This window comes from Coturnix japonica, chromosome 1 (genome assembly GCF_001577835.2).
Source record: "Coturnix japonica isolate 7356 chromosome 1, Coturnix japonica 2.1, whole genome shotgun sequence".
In the NCBI taxonomy this organism is placed as follows: domain Eukaryota; kingdom Metazoa; phylum Chordata; class Aves; order Galliformes; family Phasianidae; genus Coturnix; species Coturnix japonica.
In genome coordinates, this window is record NC_029516.1 from 108,653,191 (window position 1) to 108,674,248 (window position 21,058).

General features: G+C 38.9%; 1 protein-coding gene across 7 annotated transcripts in view; it reads right to left on the reverse strand.

Annotated features, from left to right (window-relative positions):
- CDKL5 (cyclin dependent kinase like 5) overlaps positions 1–21,058 on the reverse strand; it is a 117,178-nt gene that overhangs the window by 55,458 nt on the left and 40,662 nt on the right. For all 7 annotated transcript variants that reach the window (XM_015886105.2, XM_015886096.2, XM_015886114.2 and 4 more), the window contains exons 2-3: positions 14,490–14,720; positions 13,955–13,989 (exon numbers count right to left, since the gene is read on the reverse strand). In XM_015886105.2, the coding sequence (XP_015741591.1) occupies positions 13,955–13,989; positions 14,490–14,553 (99 nt within the window). In that variant the 5' untranslated portion in view covers positions 14,554–14,720. The remainder of the gene's footprint in view (positions 1–13,954; positions 13,990–14,489; positions 14,721–21,058) is intronic.

Genomic DNA, 21,058 nt, shown 5'->3' on the forward strand with positions numbered 1-21,058 from the left:
CTCCCATAGTGCTGGCACAAATGGCAGAGGTTTTATAGAGATGCGTACCTCCTCAAGCAGGAAGAAGATGTAAGGCACACTACCACAGATATCACTAGCAGTGGTAGAAGCTTGCACTTGGGCAACTTAAACTCACCTTTCATCCTCCACATGAATATTAAACGTTAGCATCATGGCATCTCATTTTCTTCCTTTCTTTCCTTTTAAATTGTCTTTATCTCAGCCCACAGGTTTTTGCACTTCAATGTTGTTCAATTTTCTCCCCCCATCCTACTACAGAAGGAAGGAGGGAGGGAGTAAACTGCTTTGTGGTGCTCAGCTGACTGCCAGGTTAAATGACAATGGCAGATGTGTGGAAATCACATTTGGATTTTCCAGTCATGAGCAAAAATCGATATAACAGGGAAACTCTCTATAGGTGCAAGTTGCTTCTCTTTTCTTGTCCTCAATTTTTAATTAGTTTTAGCATCATAATAGAAGAGAATTATTTTCCTGACTTGCCACCAACTACTTCTTGCTTCTGACACTACTAAACTGATGGATGTTCTACATAAATCAACACGCTTTCCTTCTGATTTAGTTGATTTTTCTTTCAACGTTTCTTTGACTCAATGTATTGAAATGGGTTTTACTGGGCAACTTTACTTCTTCTCAAAGTTTCTGCATTCGGGTTTGTATAGAAAAGCAGACTTTTCTTCTTCAAGATCAGACAGACAGCACATTCTTTGGCCAGTAAGGGAGGAATTCTTGTTTCCTAACAATACTGACATTTTGCTCTGCCAAGCATTTGAAACTGCATTCCTTTTAGAGACCTTCTCTTCGTTACAGAACAGTATTAAGGATTAAAATCCAGCTCAAACTTCTTAAAAAGGAAAGCTGGTGAAAATTCAGACCTCAAATATACACTGTTGTATATGAACTGTTCTGTTCACTGCTGCAGAAGTTGGAGAACAACAGAACTGCCTCTAAGCGAGTTGTATGGTCATTTAAATGTACACAAGGAAATAAAGGTATCTGTGTCCAATGAAGACTGTTCTGTTACTACTAAAGAAATGAAGAAGAATGCTATTTCCATGAAGATGTATGGATAAAATGCATTTCTACCTCCATGCTATGTATATGAAACTTCAGCTTTGGACTCATTTAAGGTAGTTTCTGCAACATCTGAAGACTCACTTCTAGATCAGCATATGTATTTTTTCCAAAAAGGAGAAAAAAAAAAAGTTTAGCCATCACATGAGCTCCAAGAACACTCAATAAAAACAGCTGTTCTTAGAGAAGTTAGTTACTCATCCTGATAAGATCAACTCATATATTCCTCCCTTAGGTCTCATACAAAACCACACACTTTTGAGTTAGGGGGTAAAAAAAAAAACACAACAAAACCATCATGCAGACTTTATGTTCACCGTGAAATACAACAGAATAATAACTCTTGGCAAAAGGGAAAGCAAAAGTGTCTTGGTCTCACCAATTTTATTGCCCCAAAGACTGGAAACAACAGACGGAGGGAAAAGGCAGGGGGGAAGTAAAGAATTAAGAGCTGAGGATCAGAGAATATAGCAACTAAAGAAACTAGGAAGAGAAGGCAGAAAGATGCAGATTGAAAACATATTGAAAGACAGAACCAGGAAAAGGAAACAGAACTCAGAAATTAGCGTTAAGGACAGCATAACAAATAAGAAAATGAATCTGTGAATACCTACAGTTTCAGTGGAACTCAGCTCTACTGAAAGCAAAGAAATGGTGAGAATTCAAGAATAGCTGCAAACCCACTGAAACTATCTATGAGTCTCATTCCACAGAGTCCTGGTATGCACGGCAAATGAAGGCAAGAGGCTACCAGCTACACCAAATCAAATACTAGAAGCTGACAGCTGTGTGACAATTGCGTGGGTATCCATATGGCGTTAGATGACGAATTTTGATTTTGAAGAAGTCTAAAAAATTATGTGCAAAAAAGCAAGCTTATCACAGTAAGCAAGGAAGAATCTAAGGGGGAAAGGTAATGTTCTTTTATTAGAACTACTGGCTTGAGCAAAAAACAAAAAAACAAAACAAAAAAAAACAACCAAAAACCTGAAGCCTTTCTTCAGGTCCAAAATAGAAGCTGCAATCTCCAAAACTAAATTTAAACTGAGAACAAGCATGGTCTGTATTTAAAGAGACTAAATTCATCTAGAGCAAACCTCAGACTATTCCTAAGGTAGACTTGATCTTGTTTAGCTTTAGGCAACTAACAGTTATATATCCAATGCGCATTGTCAGAGCTTTCCCCGGAGCTAGTAGAAGAGTGAGAGAGCCAGAAAGTTACCAGCTTAACCCATTTTCATTCAGTATGAGCTGGTTTTTGGAGGTTCCCTTATACAAACTAAGGAGTTCCGTTATGCAAGACCCACACACTGAAACAATGGGTAGGATTAATTCCACTCAAGTTATTTGCCTTTCTGTCTTTGGATGCTTTATTTTCCCACACATGCACACACTTGCATACATACCAGTTTTTAAAGGAATATTTTAGAAATAAAGAAACAGTGACCAACATTAAGAACCTCAGATAAATTACCATATCTGTGTCAGCATTCTTTGAGTTTCACCACTATACTGGTATCATCAGACTCCACTGGACTGCATTTGCAATACACAAGCAAGAAATACAAATAAAATATTCCCAACTGTGCTACTGAAGGAAGAACAACTCTATTGCCAATGTAACTGTGCAGCATCAATTCTCACTTCCCACAAAGCAATCTGGCACAGCTAGAAGCAAGACCGGGATTTCTGAAGCTCACCCATCTTCTTTAACTTGCACATTTGACAACAAAGTACATGTTCTCCAATAAGTATATGAATAAAGCTATAAATACCTCCAACAGAAGTCTTGCATTTCCTTTTCCCACTATAACTGAAGGTATACCTGAGATCAATAAACCCTTAAATAACATCCAGAGAAGGCCCCAATAGGAACAGCAACCTTTCTTATGTTAAGCTTCCAGGAGAATGTTTCAGATAAGATCTATATTTCTCTGAATACCAAGGCACTTGAATTATTCTAAATGGACATGGAAGAAAAAAGCATCATTGAAAAGCTTTTAGAGTAAAATTTTCCAGTCTTTTACTTAACAAAATTATCTGTTAGTATTTAAAAGCAATGCTGTTGCTTTAGTTTGAATATGGAGAAACAAATACTAAGATTATTGTAAAGAAAAAAAGAAAACAAAACAAAACAAAAAACAAGAGCTAAAACAAACAAACAAAAAGCTTGGAGCTTCATGCATTACTTGGTCTAACCTAGATGTGTAAAACAAAGCTTCTTCAGATAAATGTTGCCTTCTGTCCTTATATAACACTGATATAGTAGCAAGCATTCTGCTGGTGCAGAGCATAAACAGCCCTAGCAGCAGTTTGTTGACTGCCATTCATGTCAGTACTAACTCTGATTTGATTTCATTATACCACAATTCTAGACATGAGATTTTTATGTAGTCATAAAACAACACAACAACAACAAAAAAATGTATTTCCAAAGCTCTGGGCATAGTAAATAATATAAAAGAACCTTATCAAGAACCACTGAAAACAATTAAAACAAATCAAACCCTATGTCTGAGAGCGCTGTCCAGATGCTCCTTGAATTCCAGCACTGGGGGCCGTGCCCACAGCCCTGTGCAGCCCGCTCCATGCCCACCACCCTGTGGTGCAGCCCCTTTCCCTGACCCCCAGCTGCACAGCTCATAACACCAGATAGTTTCAGAAAAAGGCATTCTCTGTCCCTGAAAAAATCTGGAACTTACTGTTTGCTGTAAAAACTGAGCTATCAAAGAATTTAAGTTACTCAAAATTACAAAATACTCTTCAAGCTTAAAACTGCTAAAAAATCCTTTATGAGTATGTAAAAAGCAGAACATGATTTAGCACTGAGGGTTGTTTTTCAGTAGTTAACTGAAACATGATCTCAAGATGAAGGGACAAGTGATAGCCAAGAAAATACAATCATGATATTTCAGTTGCAAAGTATTTTATTCGTGTCAGCTCAACTTGAACAATCCTGCTGAAAAATCTGATAAACCAGCAGAATCCCTGCCATTTGTATCTCATTCTGAGACACAGGTGCTTATATTTGTGAGAATAAAAAGGATCAGCAGAAGTGTATGCTAACTAGTGCATGTAAAAATCTATTCAGGCAGCAACAGAAAGAAGGGGCTGGCAATGGTTTCAAAACTGACCAGAAGAAACCACTTGCTCCAGCTCATTAACTGAACAAATGTGCATGTGTGCGCACGTGCACTTGCATATGGCTCTGTGCATGTACATGTGAAACTGAAGGGATGTTGGGTACGCAACAAAAGAACTATCAGGAACATAATGAAAAACACTGTCAATTTCACTAACGTCCATGACAACACAAAGTAAGAAATACAGCAGGCAGTCTGGTCTCCCTTCATTTGATTCTCTGATACTGGATTCACCTGGGAGATTTGGTGATCTGAGGGACCTGGATAAAGGATGTTGAGGGATGCTACATGCCAAAATTTCTAAATAGAAATACGGGTTTTTATGTAGTTATTTTAAGCCAGTTAGAGTCCACAGAATAGATTTTGCTTGGCGTTCCTTGAGCTTTCATAAAGAACACAAGCCAAGTTCCTACTGATTCCCATTAGCTCCCAGCTTAATTTTGATTCCTCCTCACAACAACAACACTTACAGCATCAGAAGCACGACAGACTTAGAAAATAAGAGCAGGTTCAGAACCCAGGCTGCAGTTCCACTAGATACTATCTTGTATACATTCCTTAACACCATTCTTCACTAGCTGATGCCTCAAGGGGGAAAAAAAAAAAAAAAGTACGTGCCACTCAGCGGAATTCTTCACACAGTCACAGGAAATTTGATCCTGTAGAAGAAGCAGTTGTGCTCTACAGATGGCACTGCCTGTAACGTATCTGTAACGTATTTCTGAGCACAATCATGGCACTACTCCATCTCTGCTGGAAATGTTAATTGATTTCAATACGATAGCTTGCCTCTGGGTCAACAAGCACACTGTCAGAAAAGGAGGTAGGTGTATAATCAAACAACCGAGTTTTTCTTTGATCCTAGAATTTCATCTTTCTAAATCTCTGCTCATGACTACATTTACAACACCTCAGTTATACTGTAAAACTTTACAATTAAGAAAAAGCCTTTTTACATCCAAAAAATAAACTGATAATGACAGTAACATTGTTCAATCAAAGTTAAGTATAAGGAAACTGCTTCACAGTTTTCAGTACACTGGTGTTCACAGCGATCTGAAATGCATGTAACAATATCCTTAATAACATGTCTTATAAAGACTATTTATGGACTGGAAGACCAATAGATATAGCAACGTGCAAATGAAGCTTTCTCTCTCAAAGCATTTTATGGTCAACTGATTTTATGGACAACTTAGTTCTTCAATAAAGGCAGCACAAGTTTATCCTTTGAAAAATGAAACAACTACACAAACTAATATTCACATGGAGGAAGAAATGGAAGCTGCTTTACCAGAGTTCTTAAGGTACAGGCAATGATAAACCAATGAGCAGTGCTGGCCTCTGTTCCCAACCAAAAGTTACCTGAGCTATTCAGAAACTGTGACTCACTTTGCTGTACTGTGCTGTGTAAGTCACCACATTCTAAAGTTATTAAAATGCACTTGTATGAAGATGGGTTTCACTTAGCAGTGCAAGCTAGAAATAATTCAGAGCTAATATAATGAAAATACAAAGTCTGTAAATCAAAATGTAGGCTGTTTTGTTTTCCTCTTATACTAAAAAGAAACTTAAATACATATCCTTTAAAATAGAGGAAGAATAGTCCGACTGTATGCAAGAAGCAGAGGCACTGATCTTTATTGTCCAGGTAAAGCTGATCAGAACTCACTTTTTGAATGAGAATTAAATGCTGCTACACCTTAAAACCAGTATTTCTAGCCAGAGAAATAATTTTTAGGAAAAAAAAAAAAAAAATCTGTAGGTTTTAGAAGGGTATTCCACCAATTAGGAGTTAGACAAAACTGAGTAATTATGTAAAGGTACTTTAACCAGGACATGCAGAAGGACAGCTTACTATTTAAAAATATACTGTAGTCCTTTTGGATGAAAAATATATGTGCCAAGAAAAGCCCGTAGCAAGATAAAGTGAGATACTACGTGAGCTTCTATTTCTGTTAATGTTTTACCTTCACTATCAAGTGTTCCCTTTCCAGGACAGGGAGTCTAAAAAGAAAGCTTTAGATTCATAGGAACAATTAAGAATACAAGTTAATATAATGGGAATATTCAAGACACTCATTTAGTACTGTGACATTTCAGGTCAACTTGGCTTCCACAAGTGATTTTGAAAGCCAGCTAGATGATCCAAATCCATTCACTTTCACCATGCTACATTTAATTATGATCAGCTCAAAACCTGAACTGTGCTCTTATCATGCTTTAAAGTACAGAGACCAGTGACTAACCTAACACTCGTAGAGCTGCTCATATATGCCACAGAATTTTAAGTCCGTAAGAGACCCTCATAAACAAAACAAGTGACCTAAAATTAAAAAATCCGATTTTCTTTCCAACAATTATGCTATACAGTACTTTACTATTTGATGACAAGAATAAACTGTAATCCCATATTCAGGCAACTTCATAGTACTACAGATGTAGCTTGAGAATTAGCCATATGTTATTCCTTCTCCTACATATTTATTTTCATTAGCTATAAATTACCTAGCCTACATCACTAGTTTCCTAATGATCCAAGACCCTAAAATCAGGTCTCAGATCCAGTTTCAATTTCATACACAGCTCTGAAGAAATACTTCTCAGATTCTTTAGTTTTCAGTGTAACATTTTCAGCTTTTTGCAAAATAAATAAATAAATAAATAAAAATCTGCATTGATAATCTTGCTTTGTGAGTTCATCACATGTACTTAAAAGCAAGTTTTTACTTACAAGGGCTTTAAAATAAGATACGATGCTACAAGCTGTTTGCAATTAAAACTACAAGGGGCAACCACAGATCATAGTGCTGCAGGTCTGAATACAATTCCTGTACTAATCGAAGTACAATTATATCATCCACTTGCAAACGTGAGCATGCTCCTACTGAGCTTCTACCATGAGCTCGTCTATTTATTGGCAATTTTCCAAGGAAAATTGTCATCTGTGGCATCCACAGTAATTTTTCACTTAAAAAACAGCACCAAAAAGAGGAATTCATGCAGCACATTATGCACAAGTCCACCAGAAAGATGTGCAGCTTCGTTATAAAAGCGGAAGAAAATGCAGAGATGGAAGGGTTATTTACAACCACTAAGATGACAAAGAAGCTGGAACTGCAATTAAAATAAAACAACCAAAAAACTCTTTTTCATTGTAAGAAATCACTTTTCTTTGACTTAAGTCAAGAGCTACTGGTAACACATCCCATATATCCTTCCCAAGGTAAGATGTGCTGTTCATCCTATTTTTAACTCTCGTTTATATGCCACTCGCCCTCCGGTTCCCTGCATATTTAGAGGATGATCACATTTACTTTCCCCTCTGCCTCCTTGTTTTGAAAGTCTTCAGTAGCATCCAGTTTCTCTGCACTCTGATTGCACTTTATGAATGCCACTACCCAATGCTACCATGTCCAACCCCACTGAAGCCATTCCAACCTGGGGGACTGATGATAACACTCTCTCACTGTATTGCTTTGAATTCAACAATCCTCAATTAAAAAAAAAAAAAAAAATATATATATATATATATATGTATATATGTATATATATATGTATATATATATATGTGTGTATATATATATATATGTATATATATATATATATCCTCCTACATCACATTAGTTTCTCCAGAAGCTCTCATCTTTCCCCCACAGCTCCTCGTGTCTAAATTAGGCTTTGGGGAGAAAAAGAGAGAATGCCAATTGTGAATACTTTCTACTGCCCAACATCTAGGCAGGGCTCATAACATGACAAGTACAAAGATGGAGGTAAAGGAATAGAGCATCATGCAAGGGAAATTTCATGGTTTCATAGAATTACAAGGTCAGAAAGGACCTACAAAATCATCTAGTCCAGCCATCCTACCATTACCATAGCTACAACAAACCACTAAACCAGATCTCGTAGCTCCTCATCCAGACGCCTCTTGTACACTGCCAGGAATGGTGACTCCACCACCTCCCTGGGCAGCTATTCCAGTGCCTGACCACTCTCTGAGAGGAAAAAGTTCCTTCTTATGTCCAGTCTAAACCTCTTCTGGTACAACTTGTGGCCATTTTCTCAGGTCCTGTTTACTGCCTGGGAGAAGAAGCTAAGCCCCTCCTCATCACAACCTCCCTTCAGGAAGTTGTAGAGTGCAATGAGGTCTCCCCTGAGCCTCCTCTTCTCCAGGCTAAACAATCCCAGCTCCCTGAGCCACTCCTCATCAGACTTGTGCTCCAGCCCCCTCACCAGTTTCGCTGCCCTTCTCTGTATGCATTCCAGGGCCTCAACGTCTTTCTTGTAATGAGGAGCCCAAAACTGAACACAATAATTGAGATGCGGCCTCACACCTCCAGGTCTCTTTCCTCTTCACAGTCATCCAACCATTCAGCCCCAAACCTATAGCGCTGCATGGGGTTACTGTGGCCAAAGTGCAGGACCCGGCACTTGGCCTCATTGAACCTCATCCATTCACCTCAGCCCAGTGATCCAGCCTATCCCTCTGAAAGGCCCCTCTACCCTCAGGCAGATCAACACTGCCTCCCAACTTGGTGCCATCTGCGAACTTCATATGGCAGCCTGGGCTGTTTTAAAGACTCAGAGGAAGAAATTGTTTACTGTGAGGGTGGTGATGCACTGGAACAGGTACAGACAATGCCACAATGCATCAATTTTCATTACCACATTATCATCCAACCCACACCGCAAGCAGCTAAAGAAGCATGCTGTATAACAGTCATCTACAAGTACAGGAAATTGATAAATGAAATGAGTTAATGCTTATCAAGCTTGCCTCTTGCTGCTGCACTCAAGTGAATGCCACAGAAGCTGAGAATATAAGTTCACGAAAGAAATACTAATGACTAGTATTTCAAAACAGAATTCTATAAGGAATTCAGTAGGTTTTTCTTACCTAATACTGAAGCTGAAGCAAAAAGCTGATATGATTTGCAGCAGTACAGCTGGTCTAACAGTTCTATTTTCCTCACATAGAATTTGAAACAACAGATTTCAACTCTGGATACTACAAACATTTACAACTGGCACACACCATTTACTTCAGAAGGCCGATGTTTTCATGTTTGCTGAGTGTTCCAAGCAATTCTCACATAAAGAACATCTGATTATGCGCTAGCCTAAGAAACAATATTAAGTGCAGTAATCCTCCACATGAACACTACCATTACTGAAAGAAACGATAGAGCATACAGAGATTTGTGCTTTGCCACAACTGAAAACCATCAGCTTGCTAAAGAACCAAAACACATTTGATTAGCAGTGACAATTAGCAATGTTCCTTTTAAAGATGTGTAAAATCAAAGATCAGCATAATTCTTGAGGATTTCACAGAAGCAGAACAAAATATTACATTCTCCCACTGTTACCGCTGCTACATCTGACCTAAACCAGTAGGATCTGGCACTGCTCTTTTCACTTGTTGGAAAGTGAAGGACAGCTGTTTGTAAATTGATGGCATGTAAAAGTATAAGGACAAAATGCTTTACATGGCATACCAAAATAACAGTTGATATTTTAAACAATATGCATGGACAGAGGACTTAAGCAACAGGTGGGATTTAGGCATGGAGTAATGCAATAAGAAAATAACACTGCTGGCATAATCTGTGCTATAGTATTGCAATGATGACTTCCTAACAGCACTGCACAAATTAGAGGCTGTAAATACTGTGAGAGTTATCACAGTATGCCTGTCCTGTTCTTATATTCTTCCCCTCAGTATCTATTGTTTACCTCTAACAAAGTTACAAAGTCACTTTATAAGAAGCTGAGCAAGCTGAACACATGAAAACACTTGTGTAGATAAGGGTAATAAGTAAGAAAATATTATGCATTAGTCTGCTTCCAGCTTTACTCTGAAAGAGTAAAACACGTTCAGAAATGCACCTGACTTAATTCAGATTTTGCAGAAACATTTCAACTCTGAAAGTAAACTATATATGAAGAAATACTTAAAACAGGTTTTGAATTGATTCGTATTAGCCATATAATGCTGTATGCTCTACAAGGTTATTTACTGTTACTTACCATGTTCAGTGTGTTTTCCATAATGTTTAAGTGGTAATTTCATATTTTACCTTCAAATCATTCACAAAAATGTTGAACAGTCATATTTTCCCTAGTATCCTTCTATGTCAAAAACAGATTAAAATTCCTCTCCTTAGCTCCCATACTGTTGCTTTGAGGCCTGTTATCAGTCAGTTCTCAAATCCATGCAACTTCAGAAACCAGAATTTACACAGAAACTTTGATTAGAATCTGGTGCAGTTCTCACTCACATAAGCAGACTGTCACATACGCAAGTCCCCCCAACTCCACTTCAACTCAGTATTTTGAAGGAAGAAATCTGGTTGTCTGACAAGACCCATTTCCCACCATTATACATATGGCTTTTTGTTCTCGACTTGTAAGCACCTTTTCCACAGCTAAGCATTGGAGCGGTATGAACTTGGTATCTGCTGTCTAGATGTAGTTTCTGAACACGGGTACAGCCTTCTAGAATTACCATAGTATTATAAAAAGTATGGTGAAATAAGGACACCAAGAACCAGAAACTTTTTAAATCAGCACAGTTAATATTCTGGAGTACGAATGCCAGACAGTAGTAGAACCTTCTCTCGCTGAGTAGTGAAAACCTGAACCTTGAAAGATAGATCTAAAGCAGGACAGTAACTTCAACATACTCGAGGTAAATGCAGTTTTCGTGAATGCTTCCCTTTTAATTCTGACACTAAATGGGAAACTCATCAACATAAAAAGAACAGTCAACTGACTTCCAGTGAGAACATTAAAAACATCAGCAGATACATGAGTTAGAGAAGGAATTCTAGTATCTAATTCACAACGTAGCGGCTTATTATAAACATCAGATCCACTCCTACTTTGCGATGAGCAAGAAGCACGCTCATTCCCTCTGTGAAAATGACTAGATCTCAGGTACCTGTACACAAATGTCAAGGGAAACAAACAGAAGGAATTCCTGTCAACTCCTGTTTCTACAACTGTGCCCTATCTGAACTGTTATCCTAGAACTGTTACCCTAGTGACATCACTCATTAAGATTTCACATTGTGGCAGAACAGCCTGCATGACCAGAACAGAACCATGAACAGGAACACAGAAAACTTCAGGAAGGGTAAGCTTAAAAAGCAAGGAGGTTCTTGGAAAGGAAAGGCTTGAAGGCACGGACATTTGCTTTGAAATGCATAACAAGAAAGCCTCAAGTTTTTTCTGAGGGCTGGAGGACAGAGCACCAATGCCATGTGGGCAGACATCTACTACAAAACACCCAATCAAAGCAGAACAGATAAAACTTTTTAAAGAAAGCCTTACAAAAAAATATCCAGTTTTTGCACAAGACAGAGTACTCCAGCATCTGCTGAAAGGGCAAAATACGACAACCAGGAGATTTCTGGAAGATGCAGCAAACAATTTCCTGACTATTGCTCAATGAGCCAGTACAAATGTGAAGGCTGATGACAGCTTGAGAGACAGTGATAATGTAGTCATCCGGCCTGAAGACCACCACACACTGTGGGTTTTAGGGGTCTATGTCACAGTCAACCTGAGTAGGCACATGTCTGTGCTGGGCTATGCAGCAGGTGCAGCTCAATCTTAGTATCTCTGTTTATTTTCCACGACTGAAGGACAAACTCAGCCAGATCACTGTACCAAAGGAACCTGCAGCTCCAACTCAGTACAACTGATTACAAAATTTGCATGGCTTTGCCTTCATCTAAAAGCACAGCAAGAAGCTCTCAGACAAATATCTGTTCTGTTTGACAGCAGAAATTAACAGAGATGTTTTCTTCTAAGAAAACCCCACAGTAGCTCACGTTATGACAATGGCATAACCCCTTCTGTGGGCACAGTGTGCTGCACCCTGACAGAGGCTCATTGGATGTTGCTGCATTTATATGGTTTGCCTTTTTCACAGAGATTATAATGGATCAACACCCCTTGATACAAAACCCCACGAACTGAGATATTGGAAGAACTAAACAAGACAAACAGTAGAATTACAATCCTGATCCTCCAAAAGAACACATTTACCCTTGTTCAAGGATCTGCTTAAAGCCAGCATTAAGGGGTAAAGAAATCTATGAGAGCGGGCTGTTCTTCAAGGAAGGCTTTCATAAAGTACAGGACCAGCCCATTTCCATACAAAACGTAGGGAAAATTGTCTGAGTTGGTGGTGTGGTTTAACTAGGCAGGCAGCACTGGTGAGCGTGAAATTAATTCCTGGTGGTGCCCAAACACAAAGAACCAGCGCACAGAAAATGGAAGAAAAAAGTGGCCACCTGAAGAAAAACAAAGAAACTTTGATTCACAGTGTATGCAAAAGCCAAAGCTCACATCACTTGAAAATCTGAAAATGGAAATGGCAAAGTAAAGGGTTTTAATAGCTATGCAAGAACAAAAGGAAAGCCAAGGAAACTGTGACTCTGCTGTTTAGTAGTATTAAAAGACATGGAAAAGGTTGAGGTGCTCAAGTGAAATCTAGTGATTAAAAAAAAACAAAAACAGCAGCCATGTTTAAATGACATAATGAGTAAATACTTATTTTCAGGTCACCTGTATCACATCCAAAGGCAAGAACATTTGCCATTCAGTTTAATCAGTTATTTTTATTATTTTTGATAATTACAGTTAATATACTGCTAGGAAAGACAAGAGATCTACTATAGTTCTTCTGGAGGGTACAACATGACTATGTTACCATGTGGCATTCTGTAAACTTCAGATATTTGAGTTAATAAAAAGCTACAATTACTTCCAAAAAAATGCTCCATGAGTGCTGTATAACAAGGTTTACCTACAAAGTGCAAGCTCCAAATTCTCAGTGTAATAACATAAGTCATTCCAAATATAGCTACAAGTCCTGTGCAAAAGGACTTCTGTGTATTTGCTGAAAGCCACAACAGGAATGTAGGTCCTCTTCAGAGCATTAATTTATTCTAGAACAAGGTATGAACTGCATAAAAATAACTTCTACGTATTCTCGAGTCACTGCATACTATGATTCTGACATGCCTTACTTTCCTGAAATAAAAGATACTTTATTGCAACTATATTACAGCTCTGAAGACAGCAAACTAAGTCTGTGCTGAGAAGTAGAAAGTACAGACATAATCACCCTACAGAACAGACTTCCCTTTAATTTAAATAAAAAAAAAATAGAGTTTGTTTGGTTCTCAGAGTGTTTTCAGGGCAAGGAGTGTTACTTCTTCCTCTTAAAGACTGAAAACAGTAAGCATAAAGTCAGTGCTTTCTTACTGTATTATATTTGTTCACCACCACAAGTGGTGGAAATTCCGCAAGGATTCCCCTTCCTCCTCATGAAAGATAAGTACTTATATGGAACTACTGGGCAATTCATTTGATATTTAAGTTGAGACTGACTGAGAGTAAACTGCACTCCATAGCAGCTTATTTATTTTCAAGAAAGGCTTTCTTAGCGGAGATTAGTGAAAAGTTAGTAATACTTCATATTTCACACAGATATTAAACACTACAAAAAGCCCTGGGCTTTTTGCACTAGATGTAGGTGCTTCCTTTGGCAGTATTGCAATTAAACCCAAAAAACTGACTGTGAGGAAAAGCCCTGCTCAATTACAGCATATCTAAAACATAGCACCACCTCAGCTGTCAAGTCAAGTCATTGTATTACCCAAATACCAACATTTATCTCTAATTTAAAGCAATTTACTCACCTTGTGTCTGCATTTAAGTACAACACCATAGGCTCCTGAAAGAAATCAGAAAAGAACCACATTAAGATAAGATTACCCCATTATGTCCAGGCCGTAGAATATTGTACCCAGTATCATCCTAAACTTGCTCAAATAGGCACCTTACTAATTTTTTGTGCAGTGAAAATTAAAAAGGCTTCAAAGTAAATGGGTTTTAAAACAATGAAGTTCTTCTTATAATAATAATAAATAATAATAAACTAACAGAAGTTTGACAGTTGGCATCTATCTTGTATTGTTTAAGAGATTAATAGTCAACTTCAACAAAACTGGCCCACTTCCTTTTCTTACCTCCTTTCCCACCCCCCACCATTTCCCAAACATTTCCTTTCATTGCAATTGGAAGACTGCAATTGGAAGGCATTAAGGAATGACAGTTTATTCTCTGCAAGATGTGATACAAGCTGCATTCTGTAAATGAAAGCTTCTTACCATCAAGAAGACTAAGTAAAATCTAATAAATAAATGAATAGATTATATAAAATATGCTACTTACCTTCACCTACAACCCCAAGGATCTCAAATTTATTCATCACATTACCAATGTTAGGAATCTTCATCAAGACAAATTCTTCCTACAGAGAAAGCCACAAAACATGGCACAACGGGGAGTGTCCAATGAGCCTGCAAAAGGCAGCTGTGGAAAGGCTCTCAGAAAATAAAGTTTCCTCCTCGATCAACTGGATTTCTCACACTCTTTCCTTATTTCTAGGCAGTTGGTGGCTTCCTGAGGGGAAAAGGAGGGGAAATAACATAATTAGCAACCATTTTCTTTCAGTGAAAATAAAAATGCATGGTGGTTGATATACGTGCCATGCCAATATTGTACAACGTAATGTTAGTAGACAATGTACTTCCACTTTTCACACTCAATACAACTTAGTGGCATGTATATGGATTGAAGGTACACCTGAGTACAGCTGCCTTTGTAATCCTATACTATGTCTATTAATAACTAATGTGCATCGCATGCATTTCTACAAGACAGAAGCAAACAGAACATTGAAAGGAACTACTTCAGTGAGCAACAATACGCCTTTAATTACAGCTGTTATCACTTCAGTCTATGTTCACAGCTATGTATAAAAGCAAGTTGTATTTAGCCACTTTATTGTTTGTTCTCTGCAAAAGCAAAAAAAAAGAGAAAAACGAAATATGAGATTTCCACAGTCCAGTGATCTGAGAACAGGAGTACTCGCGCAATGGCACGATAGAGGCAAATTCATTTAATTAACTTACGTGTAACGGGCGAGCATGAACTAATGACACTGGGTTTGGCTCACCCAAACAGGATGTCTCATTGTTACGTTAGCATAAGCTACGGGTGCTGGCCAGAAGCCCTGCACTGACTAAGTCAACTATAATGAAGGACGGACAACTCAAGAGTGGAGGGAAATCAACAGTGCTAACCTCAGCAAGTCACAGGGAGGTGAAGGTACTTTAGGTGAAGTCACAGGCTTTGAAGGTACTTTAAAAATAATTAAGATCCCCAGAGTTAGCCAAGCCCTAGTATTTGGGGAACAAACTTTGAAAGTAAAGTAGTGACTTCTAAAGCAAAAAGGTCAGCTCTTTGGTTTTTAAAAAGGTTACCCAATCCTTAATGGATTATTTCAGCGTTTGATTTAGTGCTTTAGTTTTTCTTCACTCGCATATTCTATAGAAGATCCTTTCTTCTTCAGATGCAAGTTCCTCTGTCCTCATTCATGATTTCAGAAACGTTCATCAACTACATAAAGCTACACAAGCCTACAGCTTGCGATCCACATATTTACTTTCTTTTTAAAAAGACTTCTGCATGTGTCTTCAGTGGGGATGCTAGTTTTTGTTTCTTGGGCATAGAGGTTAGATCTGCCAGCGGCAGCCAGACTTTTTTTCCCCAAGCTCAGCAATGCACAACCCTCTTTCCCCACTGATTTCCTCCTCATCAGTTTCCCCTCAGGGAGAAGCACGGCCCCCAAGAATTAGACTGCTTCTTACAAGTGCTCTTAGCTTCAGGTCACCTGAGGCACTGTCATGCAGGGCCCTAAAGGTACAAGCTTGCCAACTCATTTATCAGTGCTCACATGCCATTAGTGATGCTCTTGGGCTGTCCCAGATAAACACACAATCTGGTTTCTCAAATCACACACCATGACAGAGAGCAAAGATGACAAAAATCTACATAGACGGGAACTCCCAAAAGAAAACTGCAGCTGCAAAGGCAGCCCTGTGCACACCTCTGCTGGGAGCACCTGACGAATGCCTCATCCAGAGTGAGCAGGACAGCTGATGAAAAGATGAGACACAGCAGTAGTGCAAATTCACACCCTAACACTTGATGCCACAGCTCTGTCCCACCTCACATGAGCACCATCTCTCCTACCTTTCTCCCCTATGGTGGCAGCAGCAGATCCAGACTGGCTGGGCCCACCTGGTCCCTGGTTTGTTCTACAGCCTGACCAAAGGCCAGAGGCCACCTGCCATAGTCGGCCCATTTTCTCTCACAGAAAAGTGTCCAGTTGCTTTGAGACAAGACTTACACACATTGACTTGCTGGGGATCTTTGCCACCAAAAGCACTTGAAAGACTAAAAATTACTGCTGCACCTACACTGAACCAAAAGAGCATCTTAGGGAGAGTTGGCCTCAGTGCTACCACAGCATTCTGCAAAACCCAGAGCTAAGTCAGCAAAGCCAAACACCCTGAAATGAATGAGCACCAACCAGTTTTATGTAATGCAGATCTAAATGAAAGCAATAGGAAAAAAAACTTAGCGCTTCAGTACCTTCTCTCTTCATGGCTACTAATGAATCGCAGCAAAGTACTCAATTTAACCACTCACCTCAGAGCCTCAGTTCTAAGGAATGCTATTCATTTCATAATCATCGATAACTAGAAGGAAAAGAATGCATTTCAAGCAGCTTGATCTTTACTGAGAGTTATAAGAACACCCTGGGTAAACATCTGTCTTCATAAACTTTGCGAGAAATAAAATCTCTTCAAGAAATACACGGTTGGATAAAGCAGAACTTTCACTCAGCTGCAGTCAGACACCTCTAACAGATGTCAAAGCCATCCATGAGCTTTTACACAAGCTCCTTGCCAACATGCAAACGTCTCTCTAGCTCTCTAAAGCAAGATCTTAATCTTTTTATTTACTATTTTTACCCACCGTGAAGATACAACCAAAAATCTCTGGAGGTTTAGGTACACTTCCATCTGTTCACCAGCAAAACAAGGGGTCAGATAAACAAGTGCTGAACAACTCAGAGCAAAGAGGTATCTGCCTCTGATAGTCATGTATTTATCCACACCCTGCCATGTCTTCTATGGTGCACACACAAAGGGAAGCACTGCCTGCCTCTATTAGTCACACTGCATTGCTGTTACACCTGCTCTTCCCTCTTCGCCCCATTACAGCTATAGTTCTGTTTCTTAGGATTTTCCAGGAAGAACTTAATTAAAGCTGTAAGTACCATAAGAATCAGTATGGCAGAATATACAAGGTACACGCTCCAGAAAACTCAGAAAAGAGAAACTTCTCTGGAGTTATTCGTGTGGAATAATGTGTCAGGAGTGCTATAACATATCCACCACAGATTAGTAAGAATAAATTCAGCTTAAAAGAAAAAAGCTGAAGAAGAGATTAAAAGCAACAAGATCCTGTAATTAAGCAAGTGAGATATTTTTAATGCTTTAAGTTTCAATCTATCCTCCTCTGCATGGAAAAGAACAGCTGATAAAAATAAATGCGAAATTAAGAAGACTGTCAAAGTTGGAACCAATTATATAAAAGCAAAATGCCAAAAGTTGCTTGCACCAGCTCAGACATTTCAAAGTTCAAACCATTCTATGATTCTAAGGCAGAAATGTGGGGAAGATAAAGAGTAAGAACCTGGTCACAGTTACCATCTCATAGCAAGTGTTAAACTTGTATCTCATAGCAAGTGTTAAAGTGAAAAGAGATTGAATCTGCTCCACACTACTAAAGATTTGGTTAATTACCTAAAAGAAAACAGGTTGGAGATCAGAATACCAATTCTGATTGACTGTTTTATCTCATTCTTACAACTTTTTACATGCTTCATTACCTGTCCTTACACACACTGGGCACTTTCCACCCTATCCATAGCAGCTCTGAATAGGAAAGGCCTGTGTTCAGGTGGTAATGCTCAACAGAAGCTGCTACATCTCAAGTTTTTGCTGTTTCATCAGGCACAAGGTGTCCAACATTTAAGCATTCACTTCAAATGGAAACACCCAACATTTAGATAAGGAGGGATGGGGAAGGAGGCATGTTTATTTAACATAAAGATCTCAGAATTCGCTTCTTTGGAAGAAGTTAATGCTTCCTAATCTAGCACAATATTTATAAGTGGTTTCATTCAAAGTTAGTTCTTTGATTGTCATCTTTCCTTTTCTCCTCTCAGCACTCCAGTCTCCAGTAATATTCTGCACTCATTTGTCACGTTCCTCGCTATTCAGCTCCAAAGTACCTTTGATGATCTGCCATGGACTTCAAATCCCCAGGCTATAAGATAATATTACCAGCATCGCTTTTTCCATCTTTTATAATTATCTAGAGAAGCTACTGTTTTCTAAAGCGCTACTTATTAGGACTCACTTTCTGATTCTATTCCTATATTTGAAGCTCATGTTTAGATAAAAAGAAAAGAAAGCACTGAGTGTAGAAGCCTCACTCCTTTACAAGCATAGAATCAAGAAACTGAGCATGTTCAGACAAAATCTTGAGCAAAGGGAGCTCCTCCCCAAGAAAAGTATCATATATTACCTTTAAGGAAACACATGAGAAGCACTGAGCAGCCGTTCCATTGAAGAACTGATCTTGAGTTCAGCAGCATATTTGTGCGAGAAAAGGGCCCTGAGCTCTTCTACCTCACTGCCTGCTCCCCCTGTTCCCCAGCAGCCCACTGGTAAGAAGTGCAGGGCCCTACAGGTTCCTCTCTCTGATGGCAGCAGCACTACACCACGCTGCCATCATCAGATGTAGAAGACCAGGCCACTCCAATTACAACCCCAACACATTGCTAACTGAATCAGCCACCAGGCCTCCTACACACACACACACAGCATATCAGTCACATACAGTGGCTGTCCCCTAACGCAGCAAAACTGAACTTCATTTAACCTTACCAAATTCCTCCTCCTGATAGCTCGGTTTTGTCTTCACTGTTCTCCAAACAACTCCTGCTCACACTCAAAAATGAGATGTGTCTCTCTGTACTGGTTTGGGCTGGGATGGAATTTTCTCATAACAAAACAGAAAAGTAAAGGTAGATGTAAAAACACTTAAAAATACCAAATGGGCGCTGAAACTAAATTCTGTGGGTCTTCTAATGCAGACCACAATAACCACCGTGGCTGAACTTGTAAGTTTCAAAACGTACCATTAAAAACAGATTACTGGTTCACTATCTAAAGTAATACGAAAATCCTTAAGAAATCACTTTTCCATTTAAAAAGGGATGCCAAGCACATGGAACTAAGAAAGGAATGAGGGGGGAAGCCCCCCAAAATTTCCATTCTAAATTAATATGAAGTACCCTATGGACTAAAGAACTGAATTTCCCTGTAATTACTGCAAAATCATCATTTATTCTTAATGTGTTTTCTTAATGTATTTTCTTTAAATAACACCGATCCATCTTTTACAAAATTAACCGTGCAAACAAAATGCCAGGGAAAGTTTTCAAGAGAGAACCAAAGGAAGCCACACAATGATGAAGTGTCCTGGGACCTGCACACAGGTCATTAATAAAGTCACATTAGCACCTAAGCGCACACACATGAAACAACTCAAAAGCTTCTTATGGATTCTTTCTGAGAAAAGCCATTATAACCAATTCCACTACACAGTGGGCAAAGGGCTCGTTTGCTGATGGTGGGTTTGTGCCATTGGTTGGTTTTCTGTTGCTGTTGTTTTTTACCTTAATCCTCCAAGAAGAAATTTCTGACTGCGACAACCTGAAATGATTGGTTCAGAAGGGGAAAAATCCCAACAAACAACAGAAATGTTTCTAAGAAACTACAATGAATTTAAGGATACTCTGCTATTTCAATATGTTTGAAAGGCCATTACAATAAATTTGCTCCAAGTTCGCAGATTTCAGAGAGTACAATATGGTCAAGATTTTATTGTTAGTTTGAGCATGAGAGAATTTGTATTATGATGTCTGTTCTCACAGCAACTCAACATAGACCACACTTCTAAAAGAAGAATGAGTCATGTGCCACTCTGAGTTGGAAAATAAGTGCATGTTAAGTATACACAGCTGAATAAATCAATTAAGTGAAACCCAAGTCAAGAAAGCTTTGCAAAGTGGTTCAGACTGCATTAAGACCTTATGACCAGCACAGCTGTGGAAAATGAAATAAAGAAAAAAAAACCTCTGTATTCCAGATGAAGTAGAACACTCTAAATTCCTCTCATAAACTTCCTTTAAAAAGAGGATAAAAACTTTGGGTCCTCTGGAATACAACTTCTGGAGGATGTCACAGAAGCAGCGATGTGCCAGATACAAAGGGCAGTTCTAGTGAGGACGCTGAGTTTCATCAAACTGAAAGCCCTGAAATAAACTTGGCATCCAGCACACATCTACTGCAGAGAACGCACGGTGCCAAGCAGCCCACAGGGCCATTCTGAGAGATGCCCTCATGCTGAGTACCCAGAAGACACTCAGAGGTCAAGGGATTTCATTCTGCTCTGCAACATTACTGACAGCTACCCAGAAAACACAGATGGTTACCAAGTCAGTTTGCAAAAAAGGATGAACAGTTTCCCAGTGTAACAGAAATACAGAACCAAAACCAAGCTAAATTCAGTGATTTCATCTAAAAAGCAGCAAAAAGAAGCTTGGAAATAGGGCAAGACAAAAGCAGTGAAATCTAGAATATTGGCACAGGCTGCCTGGTGATGGAGTCACCATCCCTGGAGGTGTTCAAGAACCGTGTGGATGTGGCACTGAGGGACATGGTCAGTGGGCATAGTGTGATGGGCTGCTGGTTAGAAAAGATCTCTGTGATCATCTAGTCCAACCTTCCCGATTCTGTGATTAACTTGAACAA